The sequence below is a fragment of the Berghia stephanieae genome, chromosome 2 (genome assembly GCF_034508935.2).
Source record: "Berghia stephanieae isolate SIO BIC M18660-M18661 chromosome 2, UCSD_Bste_1.3, whole genome shotgun sequence".
In the NCBI taxonomy this organism is placed as follows: Eukaryota; Metazoa; Mollusca; class Gastropoda; order Nudibranchia; family Aeolidiidae; genus Berghia; species Berghia stephanieae.
In genome coordinates this window covers 14,454,768-14,474,767 of record NC_088361.1, presented here as the reverse complement: position 1 = coordinate 14,474,767, position 20,000 = coordinate 14,454,768, and the positions used below count along the sequence as shown (strand labels likewise).

Sequence of the window (20,000 nt, the reverse complement as noted above, 5' to 3'; positions counted from 1 at the left end):
ATCTTGACAAAAACTCTCAAACTTTGGACTTTGTTAAAGACTGCAAAGTCCCAGGTTTGAGAGTTCTTTTCCAAGATGAGAGTCATTTAAACCGATTTAAACCAGTTTTCTGGCCAAATTTTTAAATTTCAGGGGTTTTTTTTTCAATACACACAGCAGTTAACTGGTTAATGTTCATCTACTGTACCTACTCATAGCCCGGGGAACAAGAGCCCTCATAACGACATTATTCAAATTTTAAAACATATTTATTGCTTTATTACAACAAACCAGTCATATCTTTATAACCATGAACACATGACAACAGCGTGTTATCTTATCGCTCGCTTTATGCTAATTATTATCCAGATATCACAACACACATGACGGGACACACTCGACACACTCATGGCCTGGTGTGTGTGTGTGTGTATGTGTGATATATTGTGTGTTTAGTGAAAAAAAACACACACACACACACTCACATACACACATACACACACACACACACACACACACACACACACCCAATTATCGTTCATTTCACATGTTTGACAGATAAAAGATAACACAGAGAGTGGCAATGGGCAATGGAAATATAAGTAGATATTATGGGAAGTGGGGGGTGGGGGGGGGGGGGGGGTCTTGGATGTGGAAGACTGTTGTTTACTTCATCGTCATGCCACTAACTTGATTGATTTTATAGTTTGCCATCTCCCTCACCCCCCCCCCCCCCCCCCAACCCCGCCTCTAATCATTCAAATGTATGGCTAAAAAAAATAATTCAAAAACAAAGAGCTGAGTGACGTCACATTCGTCGTTCCTTCTATAGCATTCACTAGACGAGATCGCTGGCAATAAGAGGACGCAGCAATGGTTGGTTGGTTGGAAGGAAAAGAAAGACAAGAAGAGAATGTTTTGTTTTTAAAAAACCCCCAAAATGATTATTGCAACAATCTGGTATAGGGAATGAGATTAGCGGAAGAGTAGCGTCCCTTGATTGGACGCCACCGGCGGAAAAGTTATTAGAGAGAGAACGTCATGTTGGTTGTGCGGCATGAGAATGAGACACTTCACCGAAAGCGAGGACGAGAGAGACGCATGCGCAAAACCAAATTGACGTTCTCTCTGTAAGGTGACGTCCAATCAAGGGACGCTACTCTTCCGCTAATCTCATTCCCTATTGTGCGTGATCTTTGTAACAACAATTTATTTACATAATATAACAACAAAATCAAATGACATTGAACATGAATTTGGGGTGAAAACAGTGGTTTTACATGAATCTGCTTCTTCGATGTAAGTAGGTCTGTCTGGTTTCTGGTGTGTGTGTGTGTGTGTGTGCGTGTGTGTGTGTATGCTTGTGTGTGTGAATGAGTATGTTTCAGCCAAAGTAATTTGTGATTTTAGCGCTTAGAGTCTTGGTGTCTCAGAGTTATACCGCTATATAAGTTTTCAGCATTATTATTATTATTATTTTTATTATTATTATTATTATTATTATTATTATTATTATTATTATTATTATTATTATTATTATTATTATTATTATTATTATTATTATTAAGTATCTTCTTATTTGAAAATGTCAAAGTGACACATTAAGGAGCAGACACTGGTGTAAGACAAAGATCTGAAAAAGTGTGTATGTTACAAAGCAAGAGAGAAAAAGATAAGAAAGAAAAAGAAACTTAAAAAAAAAAAAATCAGCCAGCCTCGATTGGTGATCAAACCTGGGACTGTTTCTTACACACTTTTTCAGATCTTTGTCATCCTCTGTAATCCTCATTTCTGGAGACTTAGCTTGAAAGGAAAACCCACCTGCTAATTTGATATTTAATATTGAATTCAAGCCCATGGATCTGTTCTTCAATAATTACAAGGTGAATGGGTCTCTATCAATTCTGGCAAAAAAAAAACAAAAACATTTAAAGTCCCGTGGAAAGTAATTTTTGTCATCTTTACTATGATAGCCCTTGATTACGGACAATGGCCCTACCATAATTAAATATGGCAATTCCCAAAGTGTATCTGCTTCAGGACATTTGCCAAGCAAAGGTGGCAATTCCCATCGTCTGTCTCAGGACATTTGCTCCGACAATGTGGCAATTCCCAAAATCTTTCTTGCCCTTGTCTCAGGACATTTGCCCAGCCAATATGGCAGTTCCCAACTCTATGTCTCGGGACATTTTCCCCACCAAATATTCAATATGGCAATTCCTAAAGTCTATCCGTAGCCTTCGTTAACTTATAGTTACCGCACACTAGGACTTGTATTTTGAATTTTGACGTATTTTGAATCTTGACGTCATTTACTGATTAGTGCAGCACCTAGTGATTTGTCCTTAGTAGTGCTCCATGAAACAAATGATTCGATTGGATTGGTTGAATACAAACTCTTTTAGCGGTCTGGCCTTGTCTATTGGCGTATTTTTGTTGTTGAGGGTCCAGTGTCAGGCTATGAGTTCACGAAGGCTACGGCCTGACAGACCCTATAACCTAGTGTATTTAAGTAGCTTTGTATCATGTATAAAGGAAGTAAGGAAGGAAGCGAGACTGCATACATCATGTACAGTTTCAAACCACAACAATGATATATTCTTGGCACACGATAATTATAATAATTACTTAATGAGCATAATGATAGGATGGTAGTGGTAATGAATGACGGGGTAAAATGCCCTAATTACACATAATGAATGATGATGATTATAGTATAGGTAGTATAGGCATAGGGTATAATGGTTTGGCACGGGTTGAAGTCTCAACATTGTATGGAAGTACGCTCTCTCTCTCTCTCTCTCTCTCTCTCTCTCCCTCTCTCTCTCACACACACACACACACACACAAACTCTCTCTCTCTCTCTCTCTCTCACACAAACTCTCTCTCACACACACACACGCACGACACTCTCTCTCCCTCTCTCTCTCTCCCCTTTCTCTCCCCTGTCTCTCCCTCTCTGTCTCTATAAGCGTCGCTCTTTCTCCCTCTCTATTTCTCTTCATATCTCTCACACATAAACACTCACACCATCACTCACACAAGCACACACACACACACTCATTCACGCTCACACAAACAGACACATGCACACACAGTTACATATTCAAAAGCTGTTATCAATCATTGGTGAATAAATGAATGAATGAGATATTGACTATCACTATCACCACGTCATCAATTGATTGGCAATTCTTCACAGCATCACAACTTCTCTATTTACTTTTTGAAACGAGCTGTATGTATTAATAAACACAGATTATCACCATATACCATCGTGATATTGGTTTTGGAATACCAATCAATAAGGAGGATACCTTTGATGTTATTGATTTAAAAGACCAAGAAACAACCTGTGTCCAATACGGCATCATAGGTGACTCATACTTTTTTCGGTGGGTTGCTGTAACGCAAGGTTTTCTCCTAACCCCCTTGCTATTTCAACAGCAGATGAAATATCATTAAAGCTCATTATAATTAGCATTACTTATTACAAAACACTCAGTAAGCACTAAAGGTTTTCAATGAAAGAGTAGCACTGGCATCACCACTACCGTTCTCACTCTCATCACAACGTTTGTATTTCTGGCACGTTCGAATTTTACATGTGATTTCAAAAAAGCATCCAAATTAAATTGTACCGTTCCAATGCCCTTGGTTAAAACACAAAATGGATCATTCTTAATTTTTATTTTGAAACGTTTTAAGTCAGTCGACGAAAGGACTTTAAAAAATAAGATGTCCATTAAAACATGGAAGAAAAGAATCCAAGTGCGTCCATTGGGGTTTTGAACACACCGCCTTTCGTTCATAAGGCAATACGGCTTTCCACTACACACTCGGCTCACCCACATGACTATATATCACAACAAGAATTATGCCTGGATATAAGTGTGACTTGACAGTAACACGTTGGACTCAGACAAAGGACTGAAATAATCTGAGTGAACGCCAGAATACACGAATATCTGGGTTATTCTGATCAAACGTATGTTTTATCCTGTACAGTCCAATTCATCAACTTGTGAATTCTTCTCACCTATCTCTATGTCGTGTACCGTAATTAACTTTCTTGGACACTCTTTGACTAAGACAAGAATTTTGTGTTCTCTCCAAATGTGTCCGAATTTTGAAGAATTCGCCAGGAAGTATTTATTTTAGCTTTCCCAAAATTGATTTTCACTGAAGATGCCAAAGTGAAGACTCCTCACTCGAGGGATTCTCCTCAGAACATAACATTAGAATTATTATTATTTAATCCACAAAATACTTTGGCACACTCGTGACTATTGCTTAGACAATGTTAAGCCATTTGCAAATGTTTTTGTTTTTCGTGAATAAAAGTTATGCATCTCAATGCCGGGGGTTAGAATTAGTATTGTCCTTTGTCGCTAGAATGTTCTTGTAATGTGCATTGTCGTAGGTGCCTTTGGTCTTGTGCGTTTGGAAGTATTTGCTGAAGAACCGTTTCTCCCAGTGGTGGTGTCGTAGTTTGGCCGGGTAGGCGTCGGGCCGGATCTTGTGGAGGAGCTCCAGGACGTCTGGTGACCCTGGGGTGGGGACGGGGGGCATGGTGGAACAGTCGGAATCTGGAGACACAGGGAAGAAGTAGGACAAAGATAAGGGATTGGAAAATATCAATTTGAGAAATTAGGAAATCAAGCACCGGTGTAAGACAAGTCTGGGGACACAGAGAAGAAGTACACAAAGATAAGGGATTGGAAAGAATAGCAAATTGAGACATTAGGAAATCAAGCACCGGTGTAAGTCAAGATAAAGAAAAATATGAAAAATAAAGGGAATTTTATGTTATTTATTTTATTTTATAAGTGATTTTCATATCAAAGAATTTATATGAAGTCGTTACTGTAATCTGTTGTCAAAAATAAATTTCGTAAATTCACCACAGGGAATTAGTTCATTTCTGCCCACATTGGAATTATGAATCAAGTGTATTTCAGGGGGGCAGATCCGTTTAATAAAACATCATACATCTTTGATTTCTGAGGACAGTAGGGTTCAAGAGTCGTGACATCACTTCCCTCCTTATGATGCATACATAGTAACTGGTTCTAAACTATCGGAATCACCGCCCTTATGAAATACTTCTCCGACGAGCATAAAAAGCGTATCCAGAGGAGAAAAACATTATAAATCTGATCAAGTTTTGACTTTTATACATTCTGATCACATGACATTTGAAAAAGTTCTCGTCAGCCTGAAGAATAGCGAGTACCGATTTTCTTTGTTTAGAACCAAGTTGCTGGTTGCTGGGCGGACGTAACATCCGACTATTGAATCCTATTTCTGACGAAAATAAAGAGAACACCTTGCTCACTTACCAGGCGACTCCCAGAATTCCACAGTGATGAGAGACCGGCCAGCTATCCAATCCCTGGCCTGGTGGAAATGGTTACAGTCCCATAATGCAACGTGACCTTTTGGCATATGACCTGTCTTGGTGTAGGTGATGACTCGGAGAACTCCTTGCTTACCCCAGAAATTCTGAAGGAAAAAGAAAGCAATTAGAAAATGGTTTCACTGATGGACTTTTGGTATTTTTCCCGCGCAAGAATTTTGACCAGTTAACTGCCATGCCTGAAAGACATGTATTTAAAAATTTTAGAAGAAAACTCGTCCTTCAAATATCGATCGATTCAAATGACCCTCATCTTGGCAAACATTCTTAAACCCGGGACCTCGCGAGGACAACCAAGAGCACCGTGAACGCCCTGAAACTCAGGTCTCATCGAATATTCACAGCCTCCCTCTCCTCACCCCCCCCCCCCCTTTCCCCTTGCCCCTAATCTAACCAAAATAAATAAATAAATAAATAAAGCAAACACACAAACAAGACTAACGCATGCTTTACCTTTTTCGTCTCAATGGGGTCATTCTGGTGTAGTTTGGAGACCGTGGGGTAGCCGTACTTGTCTGCTAAGTAAGGGCCATACGCAATGGGGTGGTACATGTACTGGAGTCCATCGCTGCCCGGGACACTGTCACGGCCGAACTTGGAGAGGCGGATCAACTTCTGGCCGAGGGAATGGACGCCTCCTATGGCGTTGAGAGCCGCGGAGAGTCTCAGGGCACTGGTGTCGTGTAAGAGAAGCTTGGTGTCGCATCCTATGGCTTCAATCAGCTGATGGTTGTGGTAGTTGCCGCCCCAGCGAGCGTACCCCGGATAGTGGAACTTGAGGTCAGAGAAGTTTGGGATCTGGGAAAGTAGAAATGAAAGGATATTGAGTTTATTTTAAAATGAATAAAGATTGAGTTGGATTTCTTTCTCTAATTAACTTGGAGGTGTGGGTGCAGGAGAAGGAAGAACCTTGTCTGGACGCCGGTTTGGAGGTAGGAAACAATTATCTCAGAGCGGAGAAAGACTTCCTCCTCCACCTCCTCCTCCTCCTCCTCTACCACCACCACCACCGCCTCCTTGTCCTCCTTGTCCTCCTCCTCTTCCTCTACCACCACCACCACCACCACCTCCTACTCTTGCTCTTCCCCCTCATCCTCCTCCTAACCCTCCTCCTCCGCCCTCCTCCTCCTCCAAAATTATCACTAATTATACACGGAGACCAAAACCCCTTTCTACGTAGCTATTCTATGAATCACAATTTCATACGAGAATATAACATGACTTTGTTCCCCTGGTCTTGTGGATTGTTCGTGGCATGCGCCAGTAATTATCTACAAATGTTATTTTGCACATACAATATAATTAACCGAGGAAGTGAAACGTGGTGATATGATGTAGCCTATTTTTGTGGTCGGAACATTGCTGAAGTACAAGTAGATATAACACAGTTAACTGCCGTTCTCTGTAAAGATACGTATTTTTTTAAAATTTGGCCAGAAAACACGTCCTTCAAATATCAATCGATTTAAACGGCCCTCATCTTGACAAAAACGCTCAAGCCTGGGACTTCATGAAATCTTCCTTAAAGTCACAGGTTGAGGGTTTTTGCCAAGATGAGGGTCATTTAAATTGATCGATATTTGAAGGACGAGATTTCTGGCCAAATTTTGAAATACGTGTTTTTCCAAAGTACGGTAGTTAACTGGTTAAATGTAAAAGATAAAAGAAAGTGCTGAAGCCTTTTTTATATAATGTGGTGTATTTACGGTGTGTTACAACTGTGGCTTTGGCTTGGTAATTATGTATTTCATTTGAATGCACTTGTATATTGTGATCGCAGAGAGAGAGAGAGAGAGAGAGAGAGAGAGAGAGAGGGAGAGAGAGAGAGAGAGAGAGAGAATGAAAGAAATAAAGAAGAAGAAGAAGAAGAAGAAGAAGAAGAAGAAGAAGAAGAAGAAGAAGAAGAAGAAGAAGAAGAAGAAGAAGAAGAAGAAGAAGAACAAGAAGAAGAAGAACAAGAAGAAGAAGAACAAGAAGAAGAAGAAGAAGAGGAGAGAGAGAGAGAGAGAGAGAGAGAGAGAGAGAGAGAGATAAAGAAGAAGAAGAAGAAGAGGAGAGAGAGAGAGAGAGAGAGAGAGAGAGAGAATGAAAGAAATAAAGAAGAAGAAGAAGAAGAGGAGAGAGAGAGAGAGAGAGAGAGAGAGAATGAAAGAAATAAAGAAGAAGAAGAAGAAGAAGAAGAAGAAGAACAAGAAGAAGAAGAAGAAGAAGAACAAGAAGAAGAAGAAAAAGAAGAAGAAGAGGAGAGAGAGAGAGAGAGAGAGAGAGAGAGAGAGAGAGAGAGGAAGGATATCATTACTCATAAAATGAGTGGAAAATACAAAGTAAATATCGTTATCACTATATCAACAGGGCTTGACAATGTCGATAGCAAGGGGGTTTACATATTATAGAACTTTGAATAAGATCATAGTGTGTTTGTTAAAAACAAAACAAAAAAAACAAAAAAACAAAAACAAAAAAAAAAACATTCTGATGCTTGATATATTATGAACTGAAAAACAATAATCAAGAAACTATATATATTAAATATTATGAATTTTTTTAGCATAAGGGGGTGGATTTGTAGGGAGCGGGAAGCAAGGGGGGGGGGGGGGTGGAGTCAAATCTACATAATGTTGTATTTCATTGTTCCCTTTTATTTTAATTATTCAAACGGTTCATTTCACACGTGATATATAAAATAAAACTGGTTCAGAATCAAATTTCAACGATTCAAATTGAAATGAGTAAACAAATACAAATCCGGCTACTGCCAGCTGTCGGTTGGTTTTCCCGCTTTTCTTCATATCTATAGAAGAAGGCTTATAGGTCAAGACAAGCACACTCAACTCTTTTCTCGTTTAAAATCAAGATCAAAGCATTTTACAATAAAGGAAAATGAGTAGATCTCTGTTTTCAGTCGTTCCTTGGAACGTGAAAGCGCTATAGACAATTAATTAATGTGTATCATAATGCTTGTTCTAAGGTATCAATATCAGTGAAAGGCCGGAAGTCTAGGAGTGACATGCCAAGACAACTATCTGCGCATGCGAAGAAAAGGGGGCATTCATTTAAATCTCAAAATATCTACTACAGCTGCCAAGAAGTAGAAAGGGCAATAAATTAGTGGAAGAAAACAGACAGCACAAACTACACATATACAAAGAAAGAAAAAACAAAGAAAGCTCAATTCATAGACTACTTTATATTATTGTCTTCCGCATCTCTCAATTTCGAACCCAAGACAACAATCGCGATCCTCAATACATCCATCCATCTGAATAAAGACGTGGAAATACAGGAGTATAAAATGGCCCCAGAACTTTTTCCAATAGACTCTAGGTCTATTGTTTCTCGGTGACCTCCTTGGTTGTGGGGTCAGCCCCGGGATTGGGCATGCCGGGGGCATTCGAGGACACCGATACGACGACGATACGCCTCACCCAAGACAACACTCTAGACACTTAGACACTACAAGACTTCTCCCTCCAGTCAGTCCTCGCACTAATCAATTATTTCCCCTTGTGCGTCTTTTGTCCCTGTTGACTTTCATACAGTCTAAGAATAGAGTCCCCCCCTCATTGACCTCTCGTCTCCCACTCCATGTACGTTGTACATGAAAGCTAAAAAACAACTAAGACCAGCAATACGTTTTGTTTTTCGTTTTGTTTTTCTTGGGTTTTTGTTTTTTCTTCTTCTTCTTCTTCTTCTCAAAGGAGGCGCAGGTGAGTAGAGATAGGAGAACGAGAACACAATGACCGGCAGCCATTGTGATTTATGTTTTAAGAACCATTTCATTTCATTCGGAGAACTAGCCAGGGCAATTATAATCTGGTCTTCTCAGCAAATCTAGAAATACAATACACAACGACTGCTGAGGAAAAATAAAATAACAATATAAATTATATGAACCGTTTCCACCATTCTCGGGTTTACACTATAATTAAACTATGGCCTTAGTAGATGAAGAAAGTACAAGAAGTAAAGAAAAGTGACTGGTCAAAGTTCATCATATTCTTCCTGGGAAATGAAACTTATTCTTTGCATTAGTACAACTAAAAAACGAATCGGATTGAATCGGAGACATTTGAAAGTGTTTGTTTCTTTGACCCGACTTTCAGTCCATCTGCACGTTTTTGTGTGTTAAGATGTGAATGAAATCCAATCCTTTAATCTCAAATTTATACTTTTTTTTTATAGATGTATTTTGATGTGGATTTAATTTATCTTGAGGATATGTGACCCTGCGCCTCAAAATGGTATTAAGTCGGGATGGTTAAGATGTTTAAAATCAAATTTATAGCCAGAAATATCAGTCTTGTGTTGAGTTTGTATGTTTTATTGAGGAGAATGGATACCATATTTTAGGGTGCTAATGCCAACAATTTATATTTTTGACCAGTTTAACATCTAATTCGGCTTTTAAGCATCTGGTTCGTTCCGACATAATACCGTTTTGAGACGGTGGGTCACATATTCATTTCAAAATTTACGCGTGAGAAAAATTTTGTGAAACATCATTTAGATATAGTCAAAACATTTTACTGAAATGAGGCTATGTGGTCTAGTGGTATGACATTCGCCTTAGGATAGGAAGGTCCTATGTTCGAGTCCCGAGCAGCGTATAGTAAAGTCCTTGGAAAAGGCTCTTTTCTGACATCCTCTCATCGTACTCAGGTGTAAAATAAGTACTTGACTGTTAACGTTGTCTCTGTCGGAAAAAAATTGCTATATCGCATATCAGTCGACGTCTACATTTCAAGAGTTGCTATTGGCTAGGGACCCCTTGTAAAGCGCTTTGAGAACGTTTAGTGGATATTGAGTTATGTTATATTAAAGCTCATTTTTTTCTTTTCTTTTTAAAATGGCATATAATAAGAAAATCAAATAGATGGAAACATGTTTTGCTATTCCGCGAATCTTTGATCACAACTCCATGAATAGCAAATCTTCACCAAAAAAAAAAAAAAAAAAATTAAAATACCAAACTATTCTATTGTCAAAACCATTTTGAATGTTTCTTTACGACCATCCCATATTTTAAAAGACCCAATGGCTTTCACAACAATAATAATAATATCGCCCGAACTCTTGAACTTTGATATAACATGTGATATCGTTTTATTAATAAATTAATGGAAACGGCTGGGCAGAAAGACGAATATCGAACACGGGCGATACGAGAGTGACTCGGTGGCAAAAGTTCAGACAAAACTGCGTTAACATTACCGTGTATCATTCTTTTTTTTATACCTTCTTGTTCAACAATTGAAGAAAGCAATTTTGGGCGTTTAGATTTGAACCGGTTTACCGTCATACTCTTGAAAGATACGTATTTAAAAATTGGGCCAGAAAACTCGTCCTTCAAATATCGATCGATTTAAATGACCCTCATTTTGGTAAAAACTCTCACACCTCGGACATTTAGGAATACCTCGCGAGGTCCCAGGTTTGAGAGTGTTTGTCAAGATGAGGGTCATTTAAATCGATCGATATTTGAAGGACTAGTTTTCTGGCCAAATTTTTAAATACGAGTTTTTCCAGAGTACGCCAGTTAACTGGTTGAATACCGTGGCGCTTTTCATTCTACAACCATGACTGACAAACACACAGCAAAATCTTTTTTCTTTATTTTTTTGAAAGATGTTTTGCAAGTTCAATGAAGCGAGTTTTGCCATTCTGATTCTGAGGGATTTTTGCTTGAATCAATAGCGCAATTCACTTTTCATTCGAGTTTCTCGAAACTCGATGGCGGCGTTAGAGAATACACTGCTGGACTCCAAGTCTTGTTGCCATTGTCACTTGGCCAATGTACCAGAAGTCGCGGTCAATTTAGTCCAGAAGAATTAAATTGTCTATTTCTTGGCCCGTTGAGTCGAAGAAAGAGAACTGTGTATTATGGCGTCAAACTAAAGGAGTGGACGAACGGTAAAGATGGCGAGTAAATAACAATAATAATGATATTGTATTTTGTATTGAATGAGAATTAACTGCGTGCAGCCACTGTCGATCATCAAAGAACAACAAAAGGGGGAAAAATAATAGGAAATGCAGTGAAAAATGAAAAGAAAAAGACATAAGGGATGGGGGCGTAGGGAGGAGAGTGAGAATTGGGGGGGGGGGGGGGGGGGGTGGGAGTGATTAATGAAAAGAAAGGACATACTTGGGGCGTGGGGAGGGGAGTGGGGGAGGAGTTGTACTCGATGAAATATATAAAAGGCGTGCCTTAAAATGAAAATATCACAATGTAAACAAGGTTGGGTGTTTTTTTTTTTTGTTTTTTTTTTTTTGTCATCCTTTAGGGTTTTTCTTCTTTTCTTTTCTTCAAAATAAAAATACATTTACGTATGTACATGTTTGTATGTTCAGTTAGACAGGAAATACGGTATCTATTACTTTTTCACGAAACGTTGCATATCATTATTAATTATTTATTATTACACGAAAAACAGCATGTTTCACGTAAGTAATAATGTGTATTGAGATGTGTTTTTACTTGTGGCAGTGCGGAATCAATTCTATTTCATGTATTTTAAACAGTTGCCTGAGGTTCTCCACTATTTTTTTCAATCTGAAATATTATTGTATGATATTCATATTATACTGCGTTCCAGAGCTGGGTGCGAAAAGAAACAACGAATTCTGCATAAAATTAAAATCAAAGAAAAGAAGAAAACTCTTAATTTCATACTTTTCCCGACTGTGAATCGACGTTTAGAAGGCGTCCGATTCGCAAAATATTATGAGGAAAAAAGAGAGTAAAGATAGAGAGATAGATAGATAGATAGATAGAGAGAGAGAGAGAGAGAGAGAGAGAGAGAGAGGGGGGGGGAGGGGGGGGAATCCACTCAAGTAGTCCACTATTTATAGATAGTCCGAAGATGACGTCACTCAAGCCTTTGTTGTTATATTTTGCCATCCGCGTTTGTGAGTTATTCTCACTGAACTGTATTATACAGACTATAAAAGTTCATGGTTACACATAGCTTTGTGTTTTCGTCCGTTGTACTTCAGGATGGCAATGTTATGAGCTTAGCCAAGCGCATACTATCTATAGGGGATTTGAATGTTGAAAACAGCCTTGGGGTAAGTCGTGGTAAATAAGCACAGATTGTGGAAGAGTGGTCTGGAGTGGTGTATCGTTTAGATACATCTGAGCTCCAAGTGAATTTGGAGAGTGCGTGGCGGAGACACAATCAGTTTTAAGATTTCCATTTTAAAAAGGCATGTTGCCCGTTGTCACGGCTCGGTAAGCATAGTATCATGTGTAATGTGTTATCACGTGGTGTTAGCACAACACCTTTACAGGCGGGATTGGGGGGAATATGGTGTATACTCTCATTCTATCAACAACACCAAAAAACAATCCACACACCCCCCCCCCCCCCTCCCAAAAAAAAAAAAAAATCAACAACAAAAAAAAAAAAGAAAAAAAAACCACCAACAAAACTCATAATAAATAAACAAACACGTATTCAAAATTTTGACCAGGAAACTCGTCCGTCAAATATCGAACGATTAAAATTTTATAAAAACATGTTACATTACAACAATGTTGAATAATAATCAAGACCATTATTGCAAATATGTTCAACTCAATGGAGACACAAGAGTTGACGTATCATTCATATTTAAGGCAAAAATTAATATGGAGTTTGTCGTTTCCATGCAGTTTTATTTTAATGTATGACCTACTTTAGTGAACATTGCATGCGTATTTTAACATCAACATCAACTAAATGGATAATATCATAACTATGGTCATTATTACTCTGCATAATAATTTTTTTTCCAAAGTTTCAAATGTAATTGTAATCAGAAAGGCCGTTGATGACCCGGTAATGGATTGATTGCATCCAGTAAATTGTAGTGTTCAGGATCTTCAGAAACGTGAAATCTTTTGGTGTGGTCAACGATTGCATCGTTTTTAAATAGCCATATTTGGGCCTCGGGATGATAATTAACCAGTAGATTTTTGACCAATCAAAACATGGAATTTGTGACACACCCTCACACATGTTCGGACAAACATAGTTGCTTGTTTATAAATAGTAACGTGAATGAAATCGACCAATCACGCACTGATCATTGTTATTGTCTTCAAACCACCAAATGGGTGACTAGTTATCACACGATTTTCTCGATCAGATAATAAACGTTTAAATTTACACATTGAGTTCTATTGATCAAGCGGTTGAACAGTGGATATTTTACTTAAACACATAACATCGATAGTAAAATCTGTGTAGTTTGCTGTGTCTACCAATCACTGCCATTGTTTACATTATGACGATTGTCCGAGAGGCGTGGTTATCTACCTGTCTATTAGGTTCCCTGTCCAATTGAACTGAACAAGTGTGTATGGAAGGTGCCAGACAAAGCAAGAAAGAAAAATACAAGAACAAAAACATTCCCAAAAAATCAGTCAAACTCCACTACACCTTTAATACACACTTGTTCAGTTCTTTATCTTACACCAGTCCCTGCTCCTTAATTAATTTCTTAATTTGATACCTGTCAAATTGATAATTTTGAATTAGCGGAAAATAAGCCGCTTAAAATAAACAATAATAAACAATAGCTAATAAAAAAGAACCCTTATAAAAACTTGCAATCTGGAGTTTTGGGTCATGGCATGCTGGACGGGGGTTAGAATCAAAAGACAAAAGATGTTGATGGGGTTTAATAGTAGTGGGGAGTAGGGGATGCGAGACGATAATAGAGAGAGAATAGAGAGTGGCAGACGTTTGGAGAATCCGGCATTGTGCCACCGCCCGAGTCGCAAAACTCGTTGTTTGCGGGGGAGACAATTGGGTGAACTGTGTCAGATATTGTGAAAGAAGATACCCCAGTCTTCTGAAAATGTGGGTCACATCAGATCGAGGCCAGACAGGAAAGTTGGTCTTTCGTGTCGGAATGTCAACGATGTTTTATTTTGTTTTGTTTTGGGGTTTGTTTGTTTGTTTTTCCCCCCTCCTAAATCATAGTTCAGATGTATCGGGTTCCAAAAGTGGATTAGGGGACAGAGGAAAATGATGTTTTAATTATTCAAATCATCTGTTAATTGAAGAGCCGGAAGTGACGTGATAATGGCGCGTGATTTTGGTAGAGTTCTGTTCCAGAATGGTTCTGGGATAGGTTGAAGTGAAATGTGGGTCAAGCGAAATTGATCAAGGTGACCGTTGAAGGCTATTGTCATCCCAAACCCGTGAAAGAGTTGGCATTTTTTAACTGTATCTTGTAGCTTACCAATTTCGTCCATAATTAATCAACTGATCAATCACTTTTACATCAAGTTTTAAAGAACTCGTTGGCGCTCCTCTTCCTTTATCCCTATTGTCCTTCTTGTTCCTCTCCCCTCATCTTCCTCCTTCGTCTCATCATTCTCATTTCCTCATCCTCCTCCTCCTCCTCCTTCCCCTCCTCCTCCTCCTCCTCCTTCCCCTCCTCCTCCTCCTCCTCCTCCCCCTCCTCCTTCTTCTTCTTCTTCTTCTTCTTCTTCTTCTTCTTCTTCTTCTTCTTCTTCTTCTTCTTCTTCTTCTTCTTCTTCTTCTTCTTCTTCTTCTTCTTCTTCTTCTAAATTGAGTGAATTCAAATTTTTCTTCCCCAACGTGACAACTCCCTCTTGAAACTCGCTAAAGGTGAGACGAAATAATGAGTGAATTTTTTTTTTAAAATAATAAATTGGTTTGATATTTTGACTTGCAATGAATTTGGGGAAGAACAAAAACAAACAAAACTTTTTCAGACATCGTCCTGACCCAGTTTCAGACAAGCCTTGTGTCCTCGGGTCCCCCTGAACAAAGCCGAAGTGAAATGAAAATGTTCACACAATGATTGCACATTTTGCTCACGTCTTCGCCACGCTCCACAGTGCTCAATCAAGACTCTTTTTTTTAATTTTTACTTTTAAACCATAGTGTGTAGAATTACACAGCCATCATTCACATCCCGTTTCATTCAACGAGGAGTCCGTCGCTTGATCTGAAATCTGTTCTGCCGTACTCTAGAAAAATCCCATATTTTAAAATTTGGCCAGAAAACTCGTCCTTCAAATATCGATCGATTTAAATGACCCTCATCTTGGTAAAAAACTCTCAAACCTGGGACTTCGCGAAGTCTTCCTTAAAGTCCCAGGTTTGAGAGTTTCTTTTGCCAAGATCGATCGAGGGTCGATTAAACCGATCGATCTTTGAAGGACGAGTTTTCTGGCCAAATTTTATAATATGTTTTTTTTTTTTCCAGAGTACGGCAGAGTTGTACTCGAGTCTTCATCCCAGTCGAGCTTCGAATTGCACTATTTGCGTTATCAAGTAATGTTTAAACAACTACGGACGAAATCTGCTGGGGCAAAGAGATATTTAAAAAAAAAATTCTGGAGAAAGGCTGGTGGTTGGGGGGGGGGGGGGTTGATTCGGGAAGGAAGGTAGAGTTTTAAAAGGGTATTTCTTAACATAGGAGTGAGAGGAGAACAGTTTGACAAAGGTACACACGAATTGGATTTGCATGGATAGAAAGTAATAATGATATGAGAGGAGTAGAGACTGTTGATATGAATATGACGCGTTTACTGGGATGAAAAGAACCGACTGACGACGGTATTTTATTTACATATTTTATTTTTTACAATTAATTTTTTTTTTCTTTATAAGAAAGGGGGTTTGGGAGGGGGGAGGGGTTGTTGGACAAATTCAGCAAAATCACAACTCCATGAACAGACGTGAACTACGTTGGTAGCGTAGCGGCAGCTGAAGCCAGTTGCGGTCCGACGAACACGCTTCTGTTGTTGAAGATGGGACTTTGAATAAATGAAGTGTTTCCATCAATCCCCACCCCCTCTCCCTTTCTCTCTCTCTCTCTCTCTCTCTCTCTCTCTCTCTCTCTCTCTCTCTCTCCCTATCCCTCTCCCCACCCCCTCTCTCTCCTCACTCTCTCTCCTCACTCTCCCTCTCTCTCTTGCTCTCTATCTCTCTCTCTCTCTCTCTTTCTCTCTCTCCCTCCCTCTCTCCCAGCCTGATTTCAATGACAATACGTACAACCTTATATTATATTATATTTTTTGTAGTCCGACACGCGTTACTCTATTCGAAGTCCCAATTATCATCATCATGATCTTTTTCAAATTGTAATTCGTATGCGTGACAGCGATAACAAAAATATAATTATAGATGGGATGCAATAGAAATTTATGCCATGTATCCATGTTTTTTTTTTAATCGGCCAACCCCTCGTACGTGGCCTAAGGAATTGCTGTATCCAGTAATTTCCCTGATTATTTTTTTGGGGGTCTGTTTACATTTCGTTACGTGATTTTTCTAATGCACAAGCCCATGGAGTTCTTTAAAAGAGGAGAGAAAAACCCCGATTATATAAGAAACTAACAAACAAACAAACAATCGTAACGAACAATTATGAAACCACATTTCATTCAATTTCCATCATTCTTGTCGATCACCCCTCCCCGCTCCCACCACCACCCTCTCTCTCTCTCTCTCTCTCTCTCTCTCTCTCTCTCTCTGCCTCTCTCTCTGTCTCTCTCTCTCTCTCTCTCTCTTTCTCTTTCTCTCTCTGTGTGTGTCCATGTTTATGTGTGAGTGTGTGTATGTGTCCCCAATCTCATTCTCTGTCTCTCTGTCTCTCTCTTTCTCTCTCTCTCTCTCTCTCTCTCTCTCTTCCCCTCTCTACTCTCTGTGTCCATGTTTATGTGTTTATGTGTGAGTGTGTGTGTGTCCCCAATCTCATTCTCTCTCTCTCTCTCTCTCTCTCTCTCTCTCTCTCTCTCTCTCTCTCTCTCTCTCTCTCTCTTTCAGACTCCTTCCTCCTTCATCTCCTTCCTCCTCTCCTCCAGGCTCCCCCCCTTCTCCCCCACCCTCTCTCTCTCTCTCTCTCTCTCTCTCTCTCTCTCTCTCTCTCTCTCTCTCCCGGCTCCCTCCCACCAAGTTACTTTTACATTACAATATTATTATGTATATGACACACGACAGAGAGGTAGCTGAATGTAATGTTACACATTCAAACCACACAAGCCGTGCCAATAAACAACAACAATAATGATAACAACAACAACAACAATAATGATAACAACAACAACAACAATAATGATAATAACAACAACAACAATAATGGTAATAACAACAACAACAACAATAATGATAACAACAACAACAACAATAATGATAACAACAACAACAACAATAATGATAACAACAACAACAATAATGATAATAACAAAAACAACAACAATAATGATAACAACAACTACAACAACAACAACAATAATGATAATAACAACAATAATGATAACAACAACTACAACAACAATAATGATAATAACAACAACAACAACAATAATGATAACAACAACAATAATGATAATAACAACAACAACAACAATGATAATAACAACAACAACAACAACAATAATGATAACAACAACAACAACAATAATGATAACAACAACAATAACAACAGCAACAACAACAACACAATAATAACAACAATAATGATAACAACAACAACAACAACAACAACAATAATGATAACAACAACATTAATAATGATATCAACAATAATCTAAAGTTAGAAACTGGAATAGCAGCTCAGTTAACAAAGCCATTAATAAAATAAATATCTTCTATCGGATCATAATCATATTTGAAACCTGCCTTCCTTGGCGACACAAACAAACCGAACCCAAAACTCAGTGCTCTCAGACATGTCGCCGGCTCGTGGTGCTGAATCCGAACGTACGAATATAATATAATATATTATAAGCCGATAACATAATACATAATAATAATAATAATGATAATAATAATAATAATAATAATAATAATAATAATAATAATAATAATAATAATAATAATAATAAATAATAATAATAATAATAATAATAATAATAATAATAATAATAGTAATAATAATAATAATAATAATAATAATAATAATAAATAATAATAATAATAATAATAATAATATGTGAAAACTCGTAAAATGAAAATGTAAAAAAATAAAGCATCCAATACAACAACAACAACAAACCCCCCCCCCCAAAAAAAAAAAAACAAAAAACAATACAAAAAAAAAACAAAAAAAACAAAAAACAACAACAACAACAACAACAAAAACACGACAGCCACGACCGCAACCAATCTAATTATAGATGGAAAAAAAAAAAAAAAAGAAAAAGAAGAAGAAAGTTGAGATCCCGAGGCTATTCAATAATTTTTTATTTTTTTTTACGTCAACCAAAACGGCCTTCAAAGGTTTAACCAATTAACTGGTATGCTCTGGTAAAACGCGTATTTCAAAAAAATATTTGGCCAGAAAACTCGTCCTCCAAAATTCTCGATCGATTTTTATTTAAATCTTGAGCTTTTATATAGAAATATCCACTTAATGTGCTCGAAGCGCTTTATAAGGGGTCCCTGGCCAACAGAAACGTGTAACATGTAAAGCGAGACATGACGCCTGTTAGGCGTTAAATGATCTTCATCTTGGCAAACACTACTCTCCCAAACCTGGGACTTCACGAAGATAGTGTGTCACACTAAGAGCATCGGATTCAATCAATCACTCATGCGCTTGTCTCATAATATTAACAATACAAATTAAAATACTTTTTAAAAGTTTGTCGCCATTAATAAATGAATCAAGTCTTTTTGATGTCTTCATGAATTTCAGATTGACTAATAGGATTCAATAGTCTGATGTCACGTCCGCCCAGCAACCAGCAGATTGGTTCTAGAGAAAGAAAATCGGTACTTCTTGCTGGCTAGAAGTTTTTCATATGTCATGTGATCAGAATGTATCAAAGTCAAAACATGATCAGATTTATAATGCTTTTCTCCTCTGGATACACTTTTATGCTCGTCGGAGAAATATTTCGTAAGGGCGTCCGCCATTGTTCCGATAGTTTAGAACCAGTTACTAAGTTACTTTGCGTCATTACGAGGGAAGTGACGTCACGACTGTTGACGCCTATTGGGCGCGAATGTAACGATAAAGTGGCGTTATTGGTCTCTGTTTCTTTCCCATCGTAGTTTCTCCATTGTCACGTGATATCAGCACCACCCTATATGTGTCAGTGCATGACATAATCAGGCAGAAAGTGAAAATTTTGGATTTGCATTTATTTGCATTTTCTGGAAGAATATGCTCCCCAGAGCATTTTAATCTTCATTTGAAGTAAATCGGGAGATTTTTCATGAAGTTATGGTCAGATGTATGGGAAAAGTATCCAGCAACTTTTCTCAAATTTCATACTTTTTCAAATGGACTAGCTGTAAAAAATGTTCAGAAGAGAAATCAAGCTTTGATACTTGCCGAAGATAAAAATTGATCTTCTAACTAAACTGGCAATATCTCAGTTCAAACCTTTTCAACATCCGACTGAATATGTCATTCACAGTAACACATTACACAGTAATATGTAGATATATACCAGATACCATAATAGACCTTCATGTTACTGTATATAATGAGAACCATGTATATATTATAACTGTATACAATTACTGGATACACCAGTTATGCCTAGGCACGTACGTTCGTCATCAACATTGCTAGAGGTGATCAAAAGTACAGACGGCTTCAGATCCAATTTACTGCCTTTCACGC

General features: G+C 38.1%; 1 protein-coding gene across 1 annotated transcript in view; it reads right to left on the bottom strand.

Annotated features, from left to right (window-relative positions):
• Nucleotides 1–2,546: 2,546 nt before the first annotated feature.
• LOC144964371 (uncharacterized) overlaps nt 2,547–20,000 on the bottom strand; it is a 38,233-nt gene continuing 20,779 nt past the window's right edge. The window contains exons 3-5 of the mRNA XM_078898540.1: nt 5,853–6,197; nt 5,323–5,485; nt 2,547–4,569 (exon numbers count right to left, since the gene is read on the bottom strand). Coding sequence (XP_078754666.1) covers nt 4,334–4,569; nt 5,323–5,485; nt 5,853–6,197 — 744 coding nt within the window. The 3' untranslated portion in view covers nt 2,547–4,333. The remainder of the gene's footprint in view (nt 4,570–5,322; nt 5,486–5,852; nt 6,198–20,000) is intronic.